This window comes from Rana temporaria, chromosome 1 (assembly GCF_905171775.1).
Source record: "Rana temporaria chromosome 1, aRanTem1.1, whole genome shotgun sequence".
In the NCBI taxonomy this organism is placed as follows: Eukaryota; Metazoa; Chordata; class Amphibia; order Anura; family Ranidae; genus Rana; species Rana temporaria.
The window spans coordinates 321,241,074-321,262,685 of NC_053489.1; the positions used below are offsets into that span (position 1 = coordinate 321,241,074).

At 41.0% G+C, this 21,612-nt stretch overlaps 1 protein-coding gene and 1 pseudogene across 1 annotated transcript in view; one reads left to right on the forward strand and one right to left on the reverse strand.

Moving 5' to 3' along the window:
• SH3GL2 (SH3 domain containing GRB2 like 2, endophilin A1) overlaps window positions 1-21,612 on the reverse strand; it is a 188,218-nt gene that overhangs the window by 13,353 nt on the left and 153,253 nt on the right. The window contains exons 3-7 of the mRNA XM_040360127.1: window positions 14,536-14,608; window positions 13,774-13,917; window positions 11,650-11,783; window positions 8,598-8,756; window positions 4,862-4,965 (exon numbers count right to left, since the gene is read on the reverse strand). Of these exons, the coding sequence (XP_040216061.1) occupies window positions 4,862-4,965; window positions 8,598-8,756; window positions 11,650-11,783; window positions 13,774-13,917; window positions 14,536-14,608 (614 nt within the window). The remainder of the gene's footprint in view (window positions 1-4,861; window positions 4,966-8,597; window positions 8,757-11,649; window positions 11,784-13,773; window positions 13,918-14,535; window positions 14,609-21,612) is intronic.
• LOC120924760 lies at window positions 19,395-21,607 on the forward strand (annotated as a pseudogene).

Consider the following 21,612-nt stretch of genomic DNA (forward strand, 5'->3'; position numbering starts at 1 on the left):
GGAAACAGGTAATTTTTTTCCTTCACTGATGTGCGCTGAGGAGGCTGCACTGATGGGCACTGATAGGCTGCACTTGTGAGGCGGCACTGATAAGGAGGCACTAGTGTTCCTTATTTGATAGTAAACAACTGCGAATGAACAAGTGTTGGAATCCCTCTGGTGTTCTGTGCAAATACAGCAATGTAAACAGTGACTTTTCTTCCGTGCAAGTATAGCAAACTAAACTGTGAATTTTCTTCAGTGCAAATACAGCAATGTAAACAGTGACTTTTCTTCAGTGTAATAACACCTCAATGAGAGATGGCTGTAAGGTAACAGCATGTACAGTATCTCACAAAACCGAGTACGCCTCTCATATTTTTGTAAATATTTTATTATATATTTTTTCATGTGACAACACTGAAGTAATTACATTGTGCTACAATGTAAAGTAGTGAGTGTACAGCTTGTATAACAGTGTAAATTTGCTGTCCCCTCAAAATAACTCAACGCACAGCCATTAATGTCTAAACTGCTGGCAACAAAAGTGAGTACACCCCTAAGTGAAAATTTCCAAATTGGGCCCAATTAGCCATTTTCCCTCCCGGGTGTCATGAGACTTGTTAATGTTACAAGGTGTGAACGGGAAGCAGGTGTGTTAAATTTGGTGTTATCGCTCTCTCACTCTCTCATACTGGTCACTGGGAGTTCAACATGGCACCTCATGGCAAAGAACTCTCTGAGGATCTGAAACAAGGAATTGTTGCTCTACATAAAGATGGCCTAGGCAATAAGAAGATTGCCAAGACCCAGAAATGGAGCTGCAGCATGGTAGCCAAGACCATACAACGGTTTAACAGGACAGGTTCCACTCAGAACAGGCCTTCGCCATTATCGGCCAAAGAAATTAAGTGCACATGCTCAGCATCATATCCAGAGGTTGTCTTTGAGAAATAGACTTATGAGTGCTGCCAGCATTGCTGCAGAGGTTGAAGGGGGGAGGGTCAGCCTGTCAGGGCTCAGACCATACACTGTACACTGCATCAAATTGGTATGTATGGCTGTCATCCTAGAAGGAAGCCTCTTCTAAAGATGATGCACAAGAAAGCCTGCAAACAGTTTGCTAAAGACAAGCAGACTAAGAACATGGATTACTGGAACCATGTCCCTTTGTCTGATGAGTTCAAGATAAACTTATTTGGGTCAGATGATGTCAAGCGTGTGTGGCGGCAACCAGGTGAGGATTACAAAGACAAGTGTGTCTTGCCTACAGTCAAGAATTGTGGTGGGAGTGTCATGATCTGGGGCTGCATGAGTGCTGCCAGAACTGGGGAGCTACAGTTAATTGAGGGAATCATGAATGCCAACATGCACTGTGATATACTTAAGCAGAACCTGATCCCCTTCCTTCAGAGACTGGGCCGCAGGGCAGTATTCCAACATGATAACGATCCCACCCCAAACACACCTCCAAGAGGACCATTGCCTTGCTAAAGAAGCTGAGGGTAAAGGTGATGGACTGGCGAAAAAATGTCTCCAGACCTTAAAGAGGAAGTAAACCCTTCTCAAAAAACCTTCAAGAGAAAGGCATAATGAGCTAGTATGCACAGCATAATAGCTCATTATGTGTCACTTACCTGCGATCAAAGCCCCCGAAGTCCTTCTCCGTCCCGTCCGCCGCCGCCATGTCCCCTCATCGCTAGTTCCTGTTATCGCCGCTCCGGCACCGTGATTGGCCGGAGCTGTGATGACGTCACTCCCGCGAATGCGCGCAAGACCGGCCGATCCCCGCGCATGCGTGAAAATTGACTGTCCAGACGAAGCTAGGCACTACACATTGCGAAACGCGTTGACGTCACGCAGTCCCGGGATGCCGCAGAAGCTATTCCCCGATCTAGCGGGTGATATGAAGAGGATGGGCTCTGCACGATATCGTGTGACAATGTGTGTCTGACACACGGAAGTAAACAATGCCAACTAACAGAGAAACACAGCATACAACCACAGCATACTACCTACGGCTCGGCAACCTACCTATCCACTCCCCAGCAGAGGCGCATCTGGACATCACAGACGCCGGTACATGGGGTATACTCCAACTTGAAGGTAGAAGTTAAGTCTGCATATCACAATCTCCCAATCAACGGAGGCGGTAAGGTGATCAACACTTGTTTGTGTTTAAGCCGTAGTCCGTGTGCCTATGAACGGTGTAGTACATGGCTACGAGGACTTGGAAAGTATCGGCTTTGAATATCTTTCAGTACTCATTACACTGATTGAATCAATATGTTCATTCCAGCTCAGGCACTCTGCTGATTTCTCTGTGTTCTATACCCAACAGAAGTGATTGTATTGGAGCAGTTGGAGCTCTTAATGACCATAGAGAAGAAATCTTTCCTCTTTGAATAGTTCATATACAGGACTGTCCGACAATTGCAATCTTCTGAGCTATCACAGCTTTAGGACAACAGCAGACTTTTGGCACTTCCATAATTGCTATAGGTTTAGATCTATCAGCAGTCAGGCACCATAACATAGCCCTTCATTATACTATCCGCAGTTTAATTCCTCTTTTGCCCGCGGGGACGCACATGCTGAAAGTTCCCAAATTTTTCACCGAGATTATTTAAGGCTCACCTTTTGTGGTTTATTTATGCGTGAAAATTAACCCCAAATTTTCCAGGTTGAAAAACGGCACTCTCAGTGCACCTGCGCCGTTGTTTACAGCGCGCGTGCGCTGTAGACATCGTTGCTGTGTTATCAGCAAATATCTCCTTAACCGTGTAGGTTAAGAAGATATTTCTTGCACCTACAGGTAAGCCTTAATCTAGGCTTACCTGTAGGTGCAAGATGTGTGGTTGGGTTTACAACCACTTTAATCCTATTGAGTATCTGTCGGGCATCCTCAAATGGAAGGTGGAGGGGCGCAAGGTCTCTACCATCCACCAGCTCCATGATGTCGTTATGGAAGAGGACTCCAGTGGCAACCTGTGAAGCTCTGGTGAATTCCATGCCCAATAGGGTTAAGGCAGTGCTGGAAAATAATGGCGGCCACACAAAATATTGACACTTTGGGCCCAATTTGGACATTTTCACTTAGGGGTGTACTCACTTTTGTTACCAGCAGTTTAGACATTAAAGTGTTATTTTGTTGGGACAGCAAATTTACACGGTTATACAAGCTATACACTCACTACTTTACATTGTAGCAAAGTGTAATTTCTTCAGTGCTGTCACATGAAGAGATATAATAAACTATTTACAAAAATGTGAGGGATGTACAGATTCCCTGGTGAAGTCATGTGATCGTGACGTTACATGTCGGAACAGACAGGCACCGGAAGTGACGTCAGTGTGCGAGCTCGTTGCTCGTGGTGTTTGGTAATTATCTTGCTTTTAAATGTGAGTACTGCAGTTGGATTTATTAAATAAAACGTTTATAATTTTACATACTACACTCCAGTGCATTCCTGTGTGAATCCCAGTGAGAACCAGTCTTTAACCACTTAACCCCCGGACCATATTGCTGGTCAAAGACCAGGCCCCTTTTTGCGATTCGGCACTGCGTCGCTTTAACTGACAATTGCGCGGTCGTGCGACGTGGCTCCCAAACAAAATTAGCGTCCTTTTTTCCCCACAAATAGAGCTTTCTTTTGGTGGTATTTGATCACCTCTGCGTTTTTTAGTTTTTGCGCTATAAACAAAAATATAGTGACAATTTTGAAAAAAATTAATATTTTTTACTTTTTGCTATAATAAATATCCCCCACAAATATATAAAAAAAAAATTTTTTCCCTCAGTTTAGGCCGATACGTATTCTTCTACATATTTTTCGTTAAAAAAAATCGCAATAAGCGATTGATTGGTTTGCGCAAAAGTTATAGCTTTACAAAATAGGGGGTATTTTTATGGCATTTTTATCAATATTTTTTTTTCCTAGTAATGGCGGCGATCAGCGATTTTTTTTCGGCACTGCGACATTATGGCGGACACTTCGGACACATTTTTGGAACCATTGGCATTTTTATAGCGATCAGTGCTATAAAAATGCATTGGATTACTATAAAATGCCAGTGAAGGGGTTAACACTAGGGGGCGGGGAAGGGGTTAAGTATGTCCCTGGGTGTGTTCTAACTGTAGGGGGGGTGGCCTCACTAGGGGAAATGACGGATCTTCTGTTCATACATTGTATGAACAGAAGATCAACCTTTCCCTCCCTGACAGGACCGGGTGCTGTTTGTTTACACACACAGCTCCCGGTCCCCGCTCTGTAACGAGCGACCGCCGGGCACACGCATGGGAGTCGGGGGCGAGCGGGGGGTATGCGCGCGCCCCTAGTGGCCTGCGAGAGAGCCGACGTAGAGCTACAGGCTCTCGCGCAGGGGAGCCAACCTGCCGCCGTAAAACGACGGCGGCAGGTCAGCAAGTAGTTAAACAGTTGTTTCCCAACAGTACCATGAAGTACTAGAAGTACCATGTGATCTGGTTGCTCTACTTTTGGTGCAATTTCAGCCTATTCAAATTGAACGATGGTAACTGTAAAAAGTTGGCTTTCCCAAAACTTTCCGCACCAGGACAAACAGAGAATGACTCTTCAGCAGCATTCATTTACCCTTATTATCTTCTGAACATTCCAGGTGTCCCCACTGTGCACAGTATGCAACTACCAACTACAGTCAGTGCAGTAATGAGACACCTTCACAGCACACTGCCCCCATCTATCTACAGTTCAGAATATTTCATTTTGAGATGCAAGGCATAGGTCAGAGCTTAGGTCAGAACAAAAAGCCATGGTCACTACCTGTATACAGAGTGCATTGAGATTAGTACCATTTTCTTGAGAAGAGGTTACCAATTCAGTTCTTATATTACCATATTTACCTTATATCCAGTTTCGAAGTGACTTGCTGTAAAATTTGTACTGCTTGCTTATGATATTCCAGTTGTGATTGTACGAGAGCAGAAAGCTGGCTCACTTGTTCAATCTGAAAATAAAAAAATGTAATGGATTTATTCAGCTTATATTATAAAAGAAATATATTTAGCCATTATTGGAATATCCTTTTAAAAAAAAATGTATACAGTATAGGGGCTCATTCATATCATCATGTTTTATGTGCACTACACCGCAGTATCACAGTGTCCTAAAAGTGCATGAAAAATATTTACCATTTATAATTTAAGAAGCTTTTCACTTCAGTGTGTTGTGTTAGAGAAAAGTGTGTTGCATTTTGAAAAAATCTGCTTGCTGCATCCTCTGTACGGTTTAGCAAAAACATGAGTTACAATATAGTCAATGGTTTGCATTGGAAATGCACTGAAAATACAATAAAATGTAAATTGCATTTTATAAAGTGCAGTTTTCAGTTAACATTGCCATATTTCCCATATGCCTACAAAAGGGAAATTGTTTACCCCAATCTGGTGTGCAGAGAGGAGATGAGCGCAGCAAGGAGGAGCAAGGATAGAGATAGTCAGAGAGGGGCAGGGAGCAGTCAAGCAGTAGGAGGACAATCCATGGAGTAGAGCAGGCATATGCAATTAGCGGACCTCCAGCTTTCCCATCATGCCTCTGCCTCTGGGTGTCATGCTTGCGGCTGTCAGAGCCTTGCTATGCTTCATGGGACTTGTAGTTCTGCAACAGCTGGAGGTCCGCTAATTGCATATCCCTGGTGTAGATGGATTTCTAAGCTTTGTGAAGAAACATCCAGAGGTCTACGACTCTTCTAAAGACACTTATAAAGACAATAATAGAGGACTGGATGAGAATAGTAGAATTTACCTCACCAAAAAAAAAAAAAAAAAATCACTCACCAAAAGTTAAAAGAGACTACAGAAAAGAAAACACCTCAAACTACTATGCACGACCCCCAATATGGAGACAAGAAACGATAAAAATGAAAGAAAACACATAAAATGCAAGCAAAATGCACACAAAACGTATCTTGTGTTGTGTCATATTTTAATGCAATGCAATAAAAATGCATTATTCGCTTTGAGGAAAATGGATGTGTATTTTCCCTTGCAAAAAGTGTGAATGAGCCCTACAGTAAGTATTTATATTTTTTTTACATTTTACTCAAAATCAACCTTACCTGAATTATAACATATGGACATAGGGAGCATGAATGAACTACCAAGATGCTCCAAGGCGCCGTTGTAGTTCATTGAAAACTGCAAGCTGACAGCCGCTAAGGCTGCCGCACCTTGTAGTTTTCCATGCACAGAGCCCTGTAAATGAGTGACATATTTTTTTTAAATTGTGATTGCTAGAGAGGAGGAAAATATGGGTGTAATATGTTACGAAAGGTGAACTTATCCTTTAAGGAACTCGCAGTAGTGCTTTTTGCATATACAACTGGAGTGAATTTTAAATTTCTGAAGCCACTCCAGCCAATCAGCATGAAAGCCAGGCAACCAGAAGTTTCAGACAGAGAGGACATTTTTAGCACTTTAGAGTTTAGAAGCTGCTGAAGTTAGGTGAGGTTCAACCTCCCTCTCCTGAACGCGGAAGAGTAGCATTCAGGATAGAAACATTGGGCCAAATGCTCAAAAAACGGGCTTAACTTAACTTTTCCGAGTTAAGTTACACTGCCGCAAATCTCCCAAATTAGGTGCCGATCCTCAAAGCACTTACCTGGAAATTTTCGGCAGTGCAACTTAACTCCGTCCGGCGCAAGGCGTTCCTAATACAAATGGGCGATTCCCATTTAAATTAGGTGCGCTCCCGCGCCGGACGTACTGCGCATGCCCGTGACGTCATTTTTCCCGACGTGCATCGTGTGTTTTTACGATACGCCGAGTTTTGAGGATCGCGCCGGGTTAAAAAATTGCGACGGGTTAAAAAAAAGATATGGCGGAAAAAAAAAAATCAAATTTAAAAAAAAATCGCGGCGATCGAAAAAAAGGTCTGTTTTTACAAGGTGTAAACAGTTTACACCTTGTAAAAGCAGCCCTAATTTTACGCATGCAAACGTAAACTTACGGAGAAAAAACAAAGCTGAAAAGCTTTGTGGATCTCCGTAAGTCCTCATTTGCATACGCGAAGCGGCATTTCGACGCAAAATGCCCCCAGCGGCGGATGCGGTACTGCATCCTAAGATCCGACAGTGCAAGTCTCTTACAGATGTCGGATCTTCTGCCTATCTTTGGAAAACTGCTTCTGAGGATCAGTTCCAAAGATAGGCACAGGGATACGCAGGCGGAACAGCAGATCCGCCTGCGTATCCCTTTTGAGGATTTGGCCCATTTTGACTGCCGTCCGCGGGAAAGCGTGGAAAAATCACTGCACGATTTTGCTGCGTTTCCCCACAGCCACGGTAACTGACAGCCAAGTGTACATGAATTCTAAGAGTATAGCCGAGTATAGATAATTCCCTTTCCTAGTGCCCATGCTGCTAAATACTGAGGAATAGTCCACTGGAAAAATCAACACTTTCAGGAGTGTTTATATCTTCGGCTCCTAATTGACATCCACATCACTGCAGAATACAGTAGTGACAGGAGGTTAGTAGGAACAAGTAGAGCGCTGACAGGGACCCAGGAAATTGACCTTCACGGAAGGGTGAATATTGAGGGGAACTTTGGGGGACCATGCCTTTAGAACAGAGGGGTGTACAGTGGCAGAAGGAAAGTTAAGGAGTTACAGGGTACGAGTTTTGGTAAATGTAAAAACAAATGGCAGGGTTGCTTTTAATGAACTGTGGTCAATTTAGGGCAACATGACAGAGCCCCCAATGGCTTACCCCCCCCCCCCAAGCAAGTCCTAACCACTGATTCATGTTCCCACCTCCCCACTGCAAGAATCCACACTGAATAAGCTCCATTGTCAGTTGGCATTAGAGCTAAACTGGGTTGATGTCACTGATCATTCCCTCCCATGCAACAGGTGTAGGGGCCTGTTGGTCACTCATCCCCGAGCACTGTCGCATTGGGGAGACCACATGCTCATATCCAAAGCAACAGATTAAGGAAACCAAAAGAAAGGTCTCTGATGGAGTGAGGGGGTTGCAAAGAGCACAAATAAGATACCAGGGCAGAGGGCTATAAGAAGAGATATGCAACACTGCATAGACTAGTACATTATACGGGCTGATTGACACATATACTATAATGCTCTAAGATATAAATATATTGCAATTTACTGTTTTTTTATGTCCTCTGATCCATGCAAAGGTTTGTACTCTTGTTTACTGTGAACAAATAAAATTGATTGAAAAAAAAAAAGAAAAGTAAACGTCAATGCGTTTTCAGCAGGTACATATTTGAAGCAAATACTAAAATGTTTTACACAAAGTAATTTTTGATAATTTTTTGTGCTTGCTCATTCTATGATTGTGGTATAGAATTGTGAATGATAAAATAATAGGATAATTCATCAAGTTTTCAATTAGTATGAAAACACTAAAAAGGCTTGGCTAGATAGAGAGAGAATATTTAAAACATGAGCACTTTGCAGGAGTACTAATCAGTGCCAGACGTGTTATATCTTTGCTTTCTACTTGGGTTTCTTTTGGAACTCACCGGCTGATCATGCAGTGTACCAGTACTAAATGAATTCAACTGCCACATAAAGGAGGGAAATTCTAGTTTATACAAAAGTTATATTATTCCTTACATCCATCTCCAAAAGGTTAAACATGCTGGATTCTGCAATTTCTTTGGACTCATCAAATTTCTCTAAAGCCTGACGAATCTCATCATCTGTGATCTTGCCTTGTCGTTTCTTCTTGTAATCAAAGTCCAAACGCCTCCCCTCCAGCTTCTTTAAGTGGTGCTGAAAAAAAGACAATACTATAACTACGTTTACACCTAAGAATTCACAGCACACATTTAGCCCCTGAGTTCATTATGCAAATTAATTGCATACAGCAGTGCATGATAACATCTAAGAAGTTAATGCAATAAAATGGAAATAAACCTCTCCCTAAAGAGTAATTTAGCTATATAAATGTACAAAGACCAATTCCAAAGCAATCTGGAGCTCCTTATTTTTCAGTTTATCACCCTATTATTTATTATCTGTTAAGTGTAACAGCGAGTGGGGCATGTGTATCAACTTCAAACGTTTGTAATTCACAGTGTTGCTTCCGGGCTTAGCAATAGCCATCTTAGTTTGACTAGCAGTTGCAATATGTTTGGTAAATTCTCTTCTGCGCTTTTATAGAAGTTCAAACCAGTTAGTAGGGTCTGAGCAAAGGGGCTGTATGCTATTTACCTACTTGGGATACCGTTATGTTAGTCTGTCTGTAGGTTTTCTGCGTCAGTAGGGTATTGTTGCTATTAAAATAACCGTTTTATTATGCCTGATGTATATCAATCATGAGAGATTTCAATATCTGTTCCATGCCATGCTTGGCAGAACAGAGTATTGAAAGGTTGTCATTTTATTCTATCTAGCCGATACAGTTATCATTTAACTATACATTTTCTTAAAAAAGGAAATGGAAATAGGGGCAGTGGGACTTTATATGAAACAAAACACTGGGGCAGGATGAGTCAGTCAATATGATAAACATCCTCTTTCATGGTACACATCACCTTACTTATCTTCGGTACTTTGACAACCTTTTTTTGTTTCCCTACTCTTATCTGGGGAGTCTGGGATCCTATATCTTTCAATTGAGTGGTCACTTTCTGGTGTCTCAACTCATTAATTTCACCTACATCCTCATTATCTTTCACCTTTTTATTATAAGTTCACTTGCTTTATGGCTTATTATGTTTACACTAGTTTTATAGTTGCCCGTGGGCTCCCACTCACCAGCTTACCAGTGGAAGGGCGACCCTTTACACTTATGGTTGTAACCATCAAATCTCATGCCGCCTACACACAATCATTTTTTGGCTTGTAAAAAACAACGTTTTTCAGCCTCTAGAAAAAAACAATTTTTTCCAACTTCATCATTAAAACCACGTTGCCCACACACGATCGTTAAAAAAAAAAGCTCTAGCAAAGCGTGTTGACGTACAACACGTATGATGGCACTATAAAGGGGAAGTTCCATTTGGATGACGCCACCCTTTGGGCTGCTTTAGCTGATTTTGTGTTAGTAAAAGACGATTCGCGCTTTTCTGTCTGTTACAGCGCGATGAATGTGCTTACTCCATTACGAACGGTAGTTTTACCAGAACGAGCGCTCCCATCACATAACTTGCTTCTGAGCATGTGCGGGTTTTTCACGTCGTTTAAGCCCACACACGATCATTTTCTACAACCCGAAAAACGACATAGTTTAAAACGTCGTTAAAAAATGCAGCATGTTCGAATTTCTTTTTTTTTGGCATTTTTCAGAACCCGAATAATGATGTGAAGCCCAAACACGATCATTTTAAATGACATTTTTTAAAAACGTTGTTTTTTACATGCCGAAAAATGATCGTGTGTACGCGGCATCACACTCTTTTCACGCTTCCCTATTGTTATCTTGGGAGTCTTGGATTTTTATATCTTTCATTAGGGTGGTTACCTCTTGGCTTCTCAATCTACTAACCTCACCTACTTCTTTCTTTCTTCACCCACTTATTACCCACTTTATTATATTTTTTTATATATGTGTTACAGGTGCCCTTTGGGCTCTTATTCACCTGGTTACCAGTGAAGGGGCTACTCCTTACATTCATGTTTCAAACTTTTATCTGGACTGTCCTGCCGCCACCTCATCACCACCTCAGCTCCTGGGTGGTCTGTATTTCGTCCCCTGGTGCCCTTCAACTTATACAACAATAGTTACTATTGTATATTACAACCTACAGGTATGAGTGCTAGGATTATACATTCTGTGTTCCCTCTCTTCCTGTCTTGGTTAAATTACCATCAATTTATTCATTATAGATCCATTATAGATGACCCCAATAACTGCTCCTGATGAGTGGATATCACTTCACGAAATACGTCGAGCCTTACTATCAATTGATGTCATATCACAGCAATCACAAGGTCACCATGGGTTCTACTGAAAAGTTTGAGTCATTAATCAATGTTATTCCAATGTACTACCTTAATATGTTCAACATTTGGGTACACTGCTGACATCTATGAGAATCATGTGGTATTTTTTTATTGATTTACTATGAATGTCATTTTATGTACTATACTCAATGTTGCTACTATTAAATGTTGTGTTTATCATATTGACTGACTCATCCTGCCCCAGTGTTTTGTTTCATATAAAGTCCCACTGCCCCTTCCCTGCCCCTATTGCCATTTCCTTTTTCAAGTATCTAGGGATGGAGACCTGTGCACGTTTTTGTCATGGTCTCATATAAAGTCCCAACAATCTTTTTCTTCATATACATTTTCCTAATAAAATTAAACTAAAAGTGTTATAAAAATCTGACACGATGACACAGTCTTTAGAACAATGTTTTAGTGGCATAGTGATAATTGTAATTTGCTTTTAGTTATCGCTGACCAGTGTGGAGTAGGCCATTACATTTGTCACCTTTTTACTTGTTGCTACTGATTAAATTACATGCAACAGCAAAAAAAATGGATACCAGATGTAAAAATAGAATGCATCTGAGATTGCGTGTTACCTACAGTGTTACTGAACAGCAAGGTTGTGACAACCTTTAGTTTATTTAAAAAAAAAAAAAGCAAGGGCCTTCAACCTCCTATATAGAATACATTCTGCCTGGTTTTAAAAATGATTATTTTTTTCTTTTACCTGGATTTCCTTTAAATCTTTATCATGCAGATTTTGCAGTGGATCTATGAAATTCTGCTTAACATCAATGTCTAATGAGTCTTTGATATCAGAAAGCTCCCTCATAGCTTCTCCTACGTCAACAAGAGCTGGACCTGCAAATTAATAAATAAATAAAAATCAGCATATATTCCATTTAGCCTAAACTTTGTTTTAAACATTCAATCATATAAGATCACTTCTTTTCCCCATGAACCAGGATTAAAGTACAAGTTCAGGAATAAATAAAAATCCACAAGTATGCACCCTACCGTCATGTCAGCCTCTGCAGCTCTGTGCTTACCTCCTCCAATGGTTGCTGCCACCCGCAAGGTCTACAGCACGGCTAGTAACAATTTAGTACCACTGCCCTCTCTGGAATCGAATGTCCCTTGGACTCAATTAGATGTGCCTATACGACAAGAGCAACAGACTGGACAACATGGTAAGTCCTGGCTGCCCGTACAGGACCGGGTGACATTCAAGACTCTCTGCCTCACCCACAAATGTACACAGGGTAAAGCTCCTCAATACTTAAGCGAGAAAATAAAACCCTACGTCACCAAGCGCGTGCTCCGATCAACCAACCAAAACCTTCTCCAAATCCCCAAATCTCGCTACAAATCTAAGGGAGAACGTAGATTCTCGGTCCAAGGACCACGACTCTGGAATGCGCTACCCACGACCATCCGCTTGGAGGAAAACCATTGGGTTTTTAGGAAAGACCTGTACAACTCTGGATGCCAGCGCCTTGAGGTGATTAAGTTCGCATTTGTTGCGCTATATAAGTTACTCACTCACTCACTCAGAGGTGGACAGTTGCCACAGCTCAGCATATTGAGGGGGTGGGAAACGAGGCTGGAAAGATTTTTATATATTCCTGAACTTCTCTTTTAAATTAACATATTTGGGTTGTATCTAAAAATGAATCTTGGAATAAATCAAAAGGTTAGCATCATTATCCCACTACCTTGTCTCAGAGTACCTCTATGAAGCCCTTGTGTGACAAGGCTGTTGAAATCTGAGATCATTTCTATTCATTTTTCTTACTGAAGTGTTTTTAAGAGCTGCAAACTGGTTGAGATTATTTCATGGCTTTGACTTACAGTAAATGTTGAATAAATAAAGTGACAATAAAATAATTATATCGGCTTGTGCTTGAAGCCTCTACTCCTGCCATTCATGGCATCCTAGAAAGACTGTTTGTATCTACATACGGGGTTATCAGCATTCTCATTTACATATTGTATTTATTGGAATATAACACTCACTTTTTCACCCTGAAAATAGAGGGTAAACTGTGCCTGCGTGTTATACGCAGGGGGCTGTGGAACGTTTTTTTCGTGAAACTTCCCTCTTAAAGTTAGGGTGCGTGCTATACACCTGTGCGTGTTATACGCCGATAAATACGGTATATTGTATTGCAATTCTGGAAGCCTTTTACAGCTTATCAAAAAAGAGAATTAAGTGCTACAGAGAGGTTATAAAATATAAAAGAAGGTCCATTGACCTCATGCATCAAAGTGTCAGTACTAGAAAGTTGGTTTCCCACCACCAGTCAAGTTCAAGCTTTCTGTTTTTTCTTTCTATAGGGCAGATCTGAAAGTAATTGGTGCCTGTGGGGTAATAAAAGTACATTGTCCTGGCACATTGATACATGAGGCTTAAGAGAAAAAACTGTCTCTATAACACTGCTGAACTGAGACTCTATGCATCTGTGTTTTAAAGAGGATTGCAATCCATTTTTGTAACAGGTTAAATGTTTGAAAAGCTAAATGAAGAAATGTCATCTCAGTACAGTAAATAGTATTGTTGTATATGCAGGTCTGATGTAATAAGCATTGCACAAAACCTAAACAACAGTCCTAACATGGTATCATAGTCAGTCTCATGTGCACTGCTGCTGGTAAACTGAGGTTTATGAGCAGGTGGGCATTTTTTTCAACTGCTCCAGAACTCTCCTCTATGTTATCTTATCAGTACATGTACACAGGGTTGTTTGTAGTTGTTTCTAGGCAGTTGAGTTTTGAGGTTATTTTTGAAAAGCAAAAAAAATGGGTTCAGAAGCGGTGTTTAGAGGCATTTCAAGCGACAAAAATAAATTACCAAAGTTTGATTCATCTCCAATTTCTCTGCCATACTTGAACATGGCTTCTGCTAACAAGGCTTCAGCTTGAGGATATCCAGGCCCTTTTTCTTGTCCACGGATCTTTGACATTGTGTTGATCATATTGAGTTTTGCTCGAGAAGCTGAACATCAAGAAACAGACATTAAGATAGTAATCACTGTTTAAATTATATTATAAGGTAAGCTACAATAAATGAACTTCTTTCCGCATCATTGTCCAGTCAGAGCCGGTTCACACTGGGGTGACCTGGGATCCGACTTGAAGTCTCCCCAAGTCGTCCCAAGTCGCGCGGTTGAGAAAATCAATGGAAGTGAATGGAGCCGTCTTAATGTACACTACTGACGTCGCTCCGACTTCAGAAAAGGTTCCTGTACTACTTCAATCCGACTTGTAGCCATTGTTTTTAATGAAAGTTGCCTCAGAAGTCTGATCACTGTCTTAACTGAAGCAACTTTTCAGGAAGAGAACATACATTTCTCATGCAAACCCCTCCCTCAACCTCCTTCCCACAGAGCTGATCGTTGTTTGATTGGCCACTGCAAAGCCTCCTGTCCTGGAGGTGACTTAAAGTTGCATTGTACTGTCCAGGAGGCAACTTGAAGTTGCCTTGTAAGTTGCCTGATGATTCATACCCAAGTCGTGTCCAAGTTGCCTCCCAAAGTCGTGCTGGAAGTCGTGTTGCCCCTGTGTGAACCGACTCTCACAGTTTTAAGATCAGTTTAAATTAAACTATTATTACCTGGATTAGGCTGGAGATATTCTACTGACTTTGTCATTATTTCAAGGACTGCTCTACTGGTCACATCAACTTTCTAAGAAAAAGTAAAATATAAAAATGTGTTTATTATTAAAAAATTCTAGACGTTTCTCTTTAGTAAAAGTGACTGCAAGCTTTAAAAACATTCAAATGGCTACAATGAAAATTCTCCCAAATTAACATATAGAAAAAAAAATGTTTCAGAGGTAAATTGCATTTCTGAAATCTTTTCTATATCTGTTATTTACTATCTGTATACAATCTTACTTTACAAATAAACATTAAATAGACATTGCATCCAAACAAATGGATTTCCAGAGCACTACAGGTCATCTAAAATAGATGGCAGCCTGCCTTTTGGTTGTTTTTTTACTGGTGTCACTCACTGTTCTTATTGCTTCTTTTCAAACAAAGTAATACAAAAACACATTTCCACTGATCTCTACTTACCCTATAGTTGCATCAGATTTACTTTCTATTCATTTTCGAACATGCTAGAAATTAGAAGATTATGCAATACTTTTGAAGAACACCTGACACAGTAATGACACATTTAAAGTGGAGCTGAACTCAGAAAGCAAACGTGCTTTATTATAGGGAACATCTCAAAATATGAATTCTGCCCAAGTAGTACCCAATATTGCTTATTACTCCTGCAGAATAGTAGTACACTTCCTATGCCTAAGCACTACTGTGCTTTGAGAGCCATAATTGTATATCTGCAGTTTGAAATCAAAGGCTTAAGAGATTTGGTGATGTCAACCACGGTGCTGCTGACTCTTTTTGCTGGAGTGAAAGCTGCAGTGCAAGGATCTCCCTAAAGGTGCTTGTTCTATCAGAAAGCCGCTACCCATCAGAAAATGCAACTTTAGTGACGCTCCGTCGCGGCCATCTTGGTACACCCACACTCGTCTTCAGTAAGCCTACAGTCTTTTTTCCACTTTATATCTTTATTGAAACTTTTTTGAGTACATTATACATTTTAACATTCATAACCCCCATTTACCAGCCGCCTCCCCCTCCCTTTTCCCCCACCCATCTTATCAAAATATTAAACATAGACTTTTTTTTTAATCTGGTGCCAGGCTTATTTCCTAGGTGAGGGTTGTAATTTTACCTACATATATTCTTGAGCAGTGTATATGCCCTGAGCAGGGGTCCTGGTCAGCCATACAGCCCATTCTATTGCCACATCATCCATCACTTCCTCTCACATCCATTCCTTCATCTTATGCATTCTCGCTTATAATTATCCTAATTTTTAATGGATCACTTCACTTATTTTTTACTCTATTCACCCTCACTTTTTTTTTTTTTATCTTAAATCCTCTTGCCTCCCACCATGGTTTTCAGAGTTTAACATATTTTTTAGTCCGCCTTGTATCCCATATAATGCTTTTTCTTACAAAATGATCTTGTTCATGCCATTTTCCCATTACCTACTGGACGGAGGTAGAGCCAATTGCCATCTCTGGGCAATCAACTTTCTTGCTTGAAATCGCCTACACTCTTAAGTCGCCAAGCGGACATCTTTCTACAGCCACTGAAGTAATTTGCATTTCACACTTATTTTTACCAGTAAGCTGCGCTTATATAGAGAAATACAGTATTTAAAAAACAGTCAAACTGTTTTGATGTTGAATTTAAAAAACAGCAGTGTTCTGTCAGATTAGAAAACTGGCTTACGATGCTTTTAAGAAAATTAAAAAACAAAACAGTCACACAGACTTCCACATACTGTATTTGAGTATATAAGCTCAGGTTACTGGTAAAACCAAGTGTAAAATGCATGGCTTCAGTGGGTGTAAAAAGATGTCAGCTTGCCGCCTTCCAACTGAAGACTTACTGCGGGCGAGTGTGGGTGTACCAAGATGAGTGTGCTGGAACGTCACTTCTGTTACATAATCTGATGGGTAACAGCTTTCTGTTAGGACAGTGCTTCCTTCATTCTGTAAAAAACTGCCATTTCTGCACCTCTTCTGCCGCTTTTTCAATATAAATCCACCAGTTATCCGATCACCAGTCAGAAGAGTGGAGCTTTGATTTGGAGAAACAAGGCCATGCCTTTACCCAATTCACCACCTCCACACAGACACAGTGCAGAGCAAGGCATGGTAAGTCAATAACAGGTAAAAAAAAAGGTGACCTGTGGGGAGGTTCACACTAACACTAGTGACCATTTCTTTATCTTCTGTCTTTTTATTTGGCCATGGCTCAGTTTAGTTGCTCCTTAATAATAGTATCCTCAATGTCATCATCCCTCATTTCAAATCAACAACCCCTCCCTCAACCCCCCAAAAAATTAATTTAAAAACACCATAAAACCTTATTTTTGCAGCTTTACAATATGTGGAGCTGAGAACATTTTTGTTTTGATTGGAGCAAACATTGACTGCTTGTTTTTTGCTGATATTAATAATTTTTATTCCATAACGGTGAGTGGCAATTATACTACATTTACTTTGGATATTATTTTTTTTAAACCTGTGTAACTGTTTTAATTTGGGGGTTGAATTTTCCTGTGTCTGTGTTCTCTTCCAGAATACAATAAGGTAGACCTAAACACTTTAAGCCACTCACATGATAATGCCAAACATTCACATCTAGAAGTATGACTTAATCCTTACTACTGTTTTTCCCAAGGCTTCTATGCTGGGATGGTTGGCCCACCTACAAAGGGTATAAAAAGTAGGGCTTTAGGCAAGCAGGGCTCTTTACAATAAAATATCAGGGGCAGATGAGCAAGAAACAATAGCAAGCCACACAGTGGTGAAGCCTAGAAACACTTAAATAAAACCTTCATATAGCCCAACAAGCAAAATGTTTATATACAGTAAAACCTTGGTTTGAGAGCGTTTTCCAAGACAGGTAAAACATTTTTACTTGATATACAAGCGATGTCTTGATATAAGAGTAGCGTCATCTCACAACTGAGTATAAAATAGAAGAGAGGTGCCTCTCAGGCCCCATACAGACGACCAAACATGTCTGCTGAAACTGGTCTGCGGGCCAGTTTCAGCAGACATGTTCGGTCGTGTGTAGGCCCGAGCGTGCAGGATTCCAGCAAACATTTGCCCGCCGGGCCTTTTCCCAGCGGACAAATATTCCTGGACTTGTTTTAAAACAGTCCGCTGGAATCCTGCCCGCTCGGACATGTTCGGTCGTCTGTACAGACCTACCGTACATGTCCGAGCGCCCACCATCCCTCGCATGCGTCGAATGACTTCGACGCATGCGTGGAAGCATTTAACTGACAGGCCCGCCCACGTCGCCGCGTCATTGTCGCGGCGACACCGCGTCATCGACGCGGCGACACCGCGGACACGCCCCGCATATTGTTTACACGCGGCTTTCTGTACGATTGTTAGTACAGCCATCGTACAGAAAGCCCCGGGCAGACATGTACGGTGAAAACGGTCCGGCGGACCGGTTTCATCGTACATGTTTGCTGGTGTGTACACGGCCTAAGTGTAGCAATATGGTTACATTTAATGAAGGTACAACATTTAGAAACTTACATGGTTGATGATTAAAACAGGCACCTATAAGTATGCAGGCTTCCAGGGTAAAGCAAAGCTGTCCACATAGACCATCCTCCGCACCACCATTCATGTCGTCCCTTCCACGAGTGGTTCAAGCCTCGCTTTCGGATCGCTCTACTGCAGTGTAGTCTTCCCAGTCATGATTGCAGACTGAAAGCAGTCAGAGCCGGCGGTGAGAGCCCCGAATGCCTGCATACTTAGATGTGCCTCTTTTAATCATCAACCATTTGCTAAAGTTGCTAAATGTTGTAACTTTATTAAATGTAACCGTATTGCTACACTTAGAGGCGCCTCTCTTCTCTTTTATACTCTGTAGCTCCTGCTGGATTTTGCTTCTAATCCCCTTGGGGAGGCCGACATTTGCGGATGGACATTTTATAATTACACAGCTTATATTGCTCTAATCTTTTTATATGGACTATAGACTGAAGGACTTATGAATAAATGGTTGTGGAACGAATCATTTGAGTTTCCATTATTGCTTATGGGAAAATTTGCTTTGATATACAAGTGCTTTAGATTACAGGCATGTTTCGGGAACGAATTATGCTCGCAATCCAAGGTTTTACTGCACTTGTTTTTGCTGTATTCATTAGGTCTTGAACTAGGTGCTAAAGAAAAAAAAAATGCTACTAGGGGGTACCCTTTACCCTCTAAATGATGGTCCACGTGTCAAAGTAGCTTTATCAGACATCTACTATTGCCATGTATACAGCAAATTTGCAAAAAGAATGTGATTTAGATACCTATGCAATTACAATTTTAAACATAGGAATCCACAATTCATGGTACAAAGCCACGCATGTTATGCTTGCCACGCATGTTATGTTAAACATACAAGATGTAAGAAGAGGACAGCAGGAGGGATAATGATATGCTACAGGGCAGAATTACAATGGCTGAGGCTGCTAACTACCACATATAAAAGCACAAAGGCACATCCTTGTGATGCACCTGCACTGACACTGCCTTGGAGAAGCACAGCTCTCTTACAAAAGCAAGATACATATAACCGATGATTGCAGAACCTACACTGTTGCCTGGATAATTATATTTCTGGCTTGTGAAAAAAATAAAGAATCACACATCTCAGAAAATCTCAAAGCAAACTGTTAAATCACAATTTTCTACATTTCCTCTCGGCTAGCTGTTTGTGATATCCTTTGTACTTTATAATTAAGCCACACATTATATCACTAACTCAGTCCTTTGTGGTTTCATTATTATATTTAAAAGTATAAAAGCTGCAATTTTCTTCTGTGTCATTCTTTCAGAGGAACGGCATAAATGTTTGCCTAGATGGAGAAAATAACTACCATTGCATTGCTGTCTGACAGCATGTTACTTTACTATTTAACAGATTCCAAAGTTATAAAAGGTACCCATACAAAGACTGAAAATTGGCATATTAAGCAGCAGGAAGTAATGGAGAGAGAAAGGCAAGGAGAGAAAAGAAGGATGTGAAAGATCGAAAACTCAAAAGTGAGGTACACGTTTCATAACTTGCCAACCAGTCCTGGATTTGCCGAAACAGTCCCGCTTTTTAAATAGTTGTCCCGTCACTGCTGTGTCCCATGTTCCGGAAATGACTGTCAACCTCAAGTTGAATTCCAATCAGGCATTTGTAGGGTAGCCCTGCATGAGGGATTCATCTTCCCTCTCCTTCCTTATTTGGCCATACGGGCAGGTAGATACACGGACGGGAAGAAATCAATGAACTATAATGGCGCTCCACAAAGCCGTGGTAGTTCATTGAGAACTACAAGCTGACAACCGCAAAGGATGGTGGGCTTTTAGTTCATTTGCACACACATGCTGATTTTAAAAAGTGACAGCTAGTACAGGAACATTCTTACCGTACTTACTTGAGATGGGCATTAGCAGGAAGCGGTTGCAGCATTGGAAACATTGTTGTGCAGAGTATTGAAATTGTGTGCTGGAAGCTTCTTGTTTGCCGCAATAGATTTGTTTTTATGGAGGATTAAAGAACATGTCTTACAGCATGAGGAACATGAAACAGGAACTGAATAACAAAAGTGCACTGAACATAGACAATACACCCTGTTATATCATAGAATACATGTATACTACACTATACACTATAAAATACTACAGCGCCACCTGCTGCATAGATAGGTATGATGCATAGAGTATTTTCAGTTTAATAGCAACCATGCTGTTCTTGCCAACAAATATGTTACGCCCTAAAAACACACAACATGTTCACAAAGGGGGGAACTTATCCTTTAATGTTTTACTAATTTGGCATCACAAACTTTGTGCTTGCTGGTCACAGATATTGTTCCTAAGCACATGGACTTTAACTTTTTATTTATTATTTAAAATAGGATGGGACTTTGTAATTGAGCCTATCCAACTATTGATTAGGGCTGCTATGAAGATGTAATGTTTAGTTGCACTGCATGCCAGAACGAAGGAGGGGGTACAGGCTAAAATCTCGCTGTTCCCCAGATACAAACAAGACTGTCTTTTGTCATTAGGAAGTACCTGTTGCTACTGATATTGCTGAACTACACCTCCCGGCAAGTCTTGCATATATTCATAGGTAGGGGAGCACAACTCAGCATATCTTATTCCTGTACTACTGGGGGGCAATATACCTCCCAACACATCTGCCAGCAATTGCATTACAGGGAGCTACAGCATGTCTTTTTTTTTGTATATTGGTGACTACACCTCATAGCATTTCCTGGAGCTATACTACTGCAGGAGGCCATAAGTCCCAACACATCTACCATCACTGGTATTACAAGGAATTGCAACTCTCAGCATGCCTCTTATATTTATGACTGGGGTCTATAACTCTCAGAAAGTTCTCCCTTTCCTCCCCGCAGGACAGGCACCTGGCTCTTTTCCTATTCCGTAGAAAGTACAGGCCAGCATCTCGACAGCTTCTCCATAGAAAATATTTATTGAAGCATTACAGCAGTAACAGCATCCAAAAATTCTGACACGTTTCGGCCTAAGACCTTCATAAAAGCATACAAATATGACAATAAAAACAGGTATATATAAGGAAGGAGCCCTTCTGAGCTATGAAGGGCAAGATTTACTTAATTAAAAAATCAACCCATTGGTCGTCCTGAGTTTGGCATTGAGGAGACAAGCAAATAAACCATGGGGTGCACTTTGGAGACCTCGCTAAGGTGCAACACGTCATCACTTTCACCTTATCTCCTTTTGAGCAGAGGGCATTTGCCCACGTTTTTTCAAAAGGCTTTCCCAATGTTTTGCGGAGGTGTGCATCAAGCTTCCTGACAGTGGTGCCACCCTTTGCTCTGGCATACATAACCTACAACTAGGGGACAAGAGAGCATGAGAGATTGAAGAAGAAGGACCCTGCCCTGTATGAGAACGACCAGTAAAGACATCTGAACTGGCTCTATATCCATCCTGAACTTTGACTCTTTCCTGCACTCTGTGTGGAAGCATATTTATTGGGATGTCTTATTGTACCTTAAATACATTAAAGATTTTTCACTGTAAAAAAAATCAA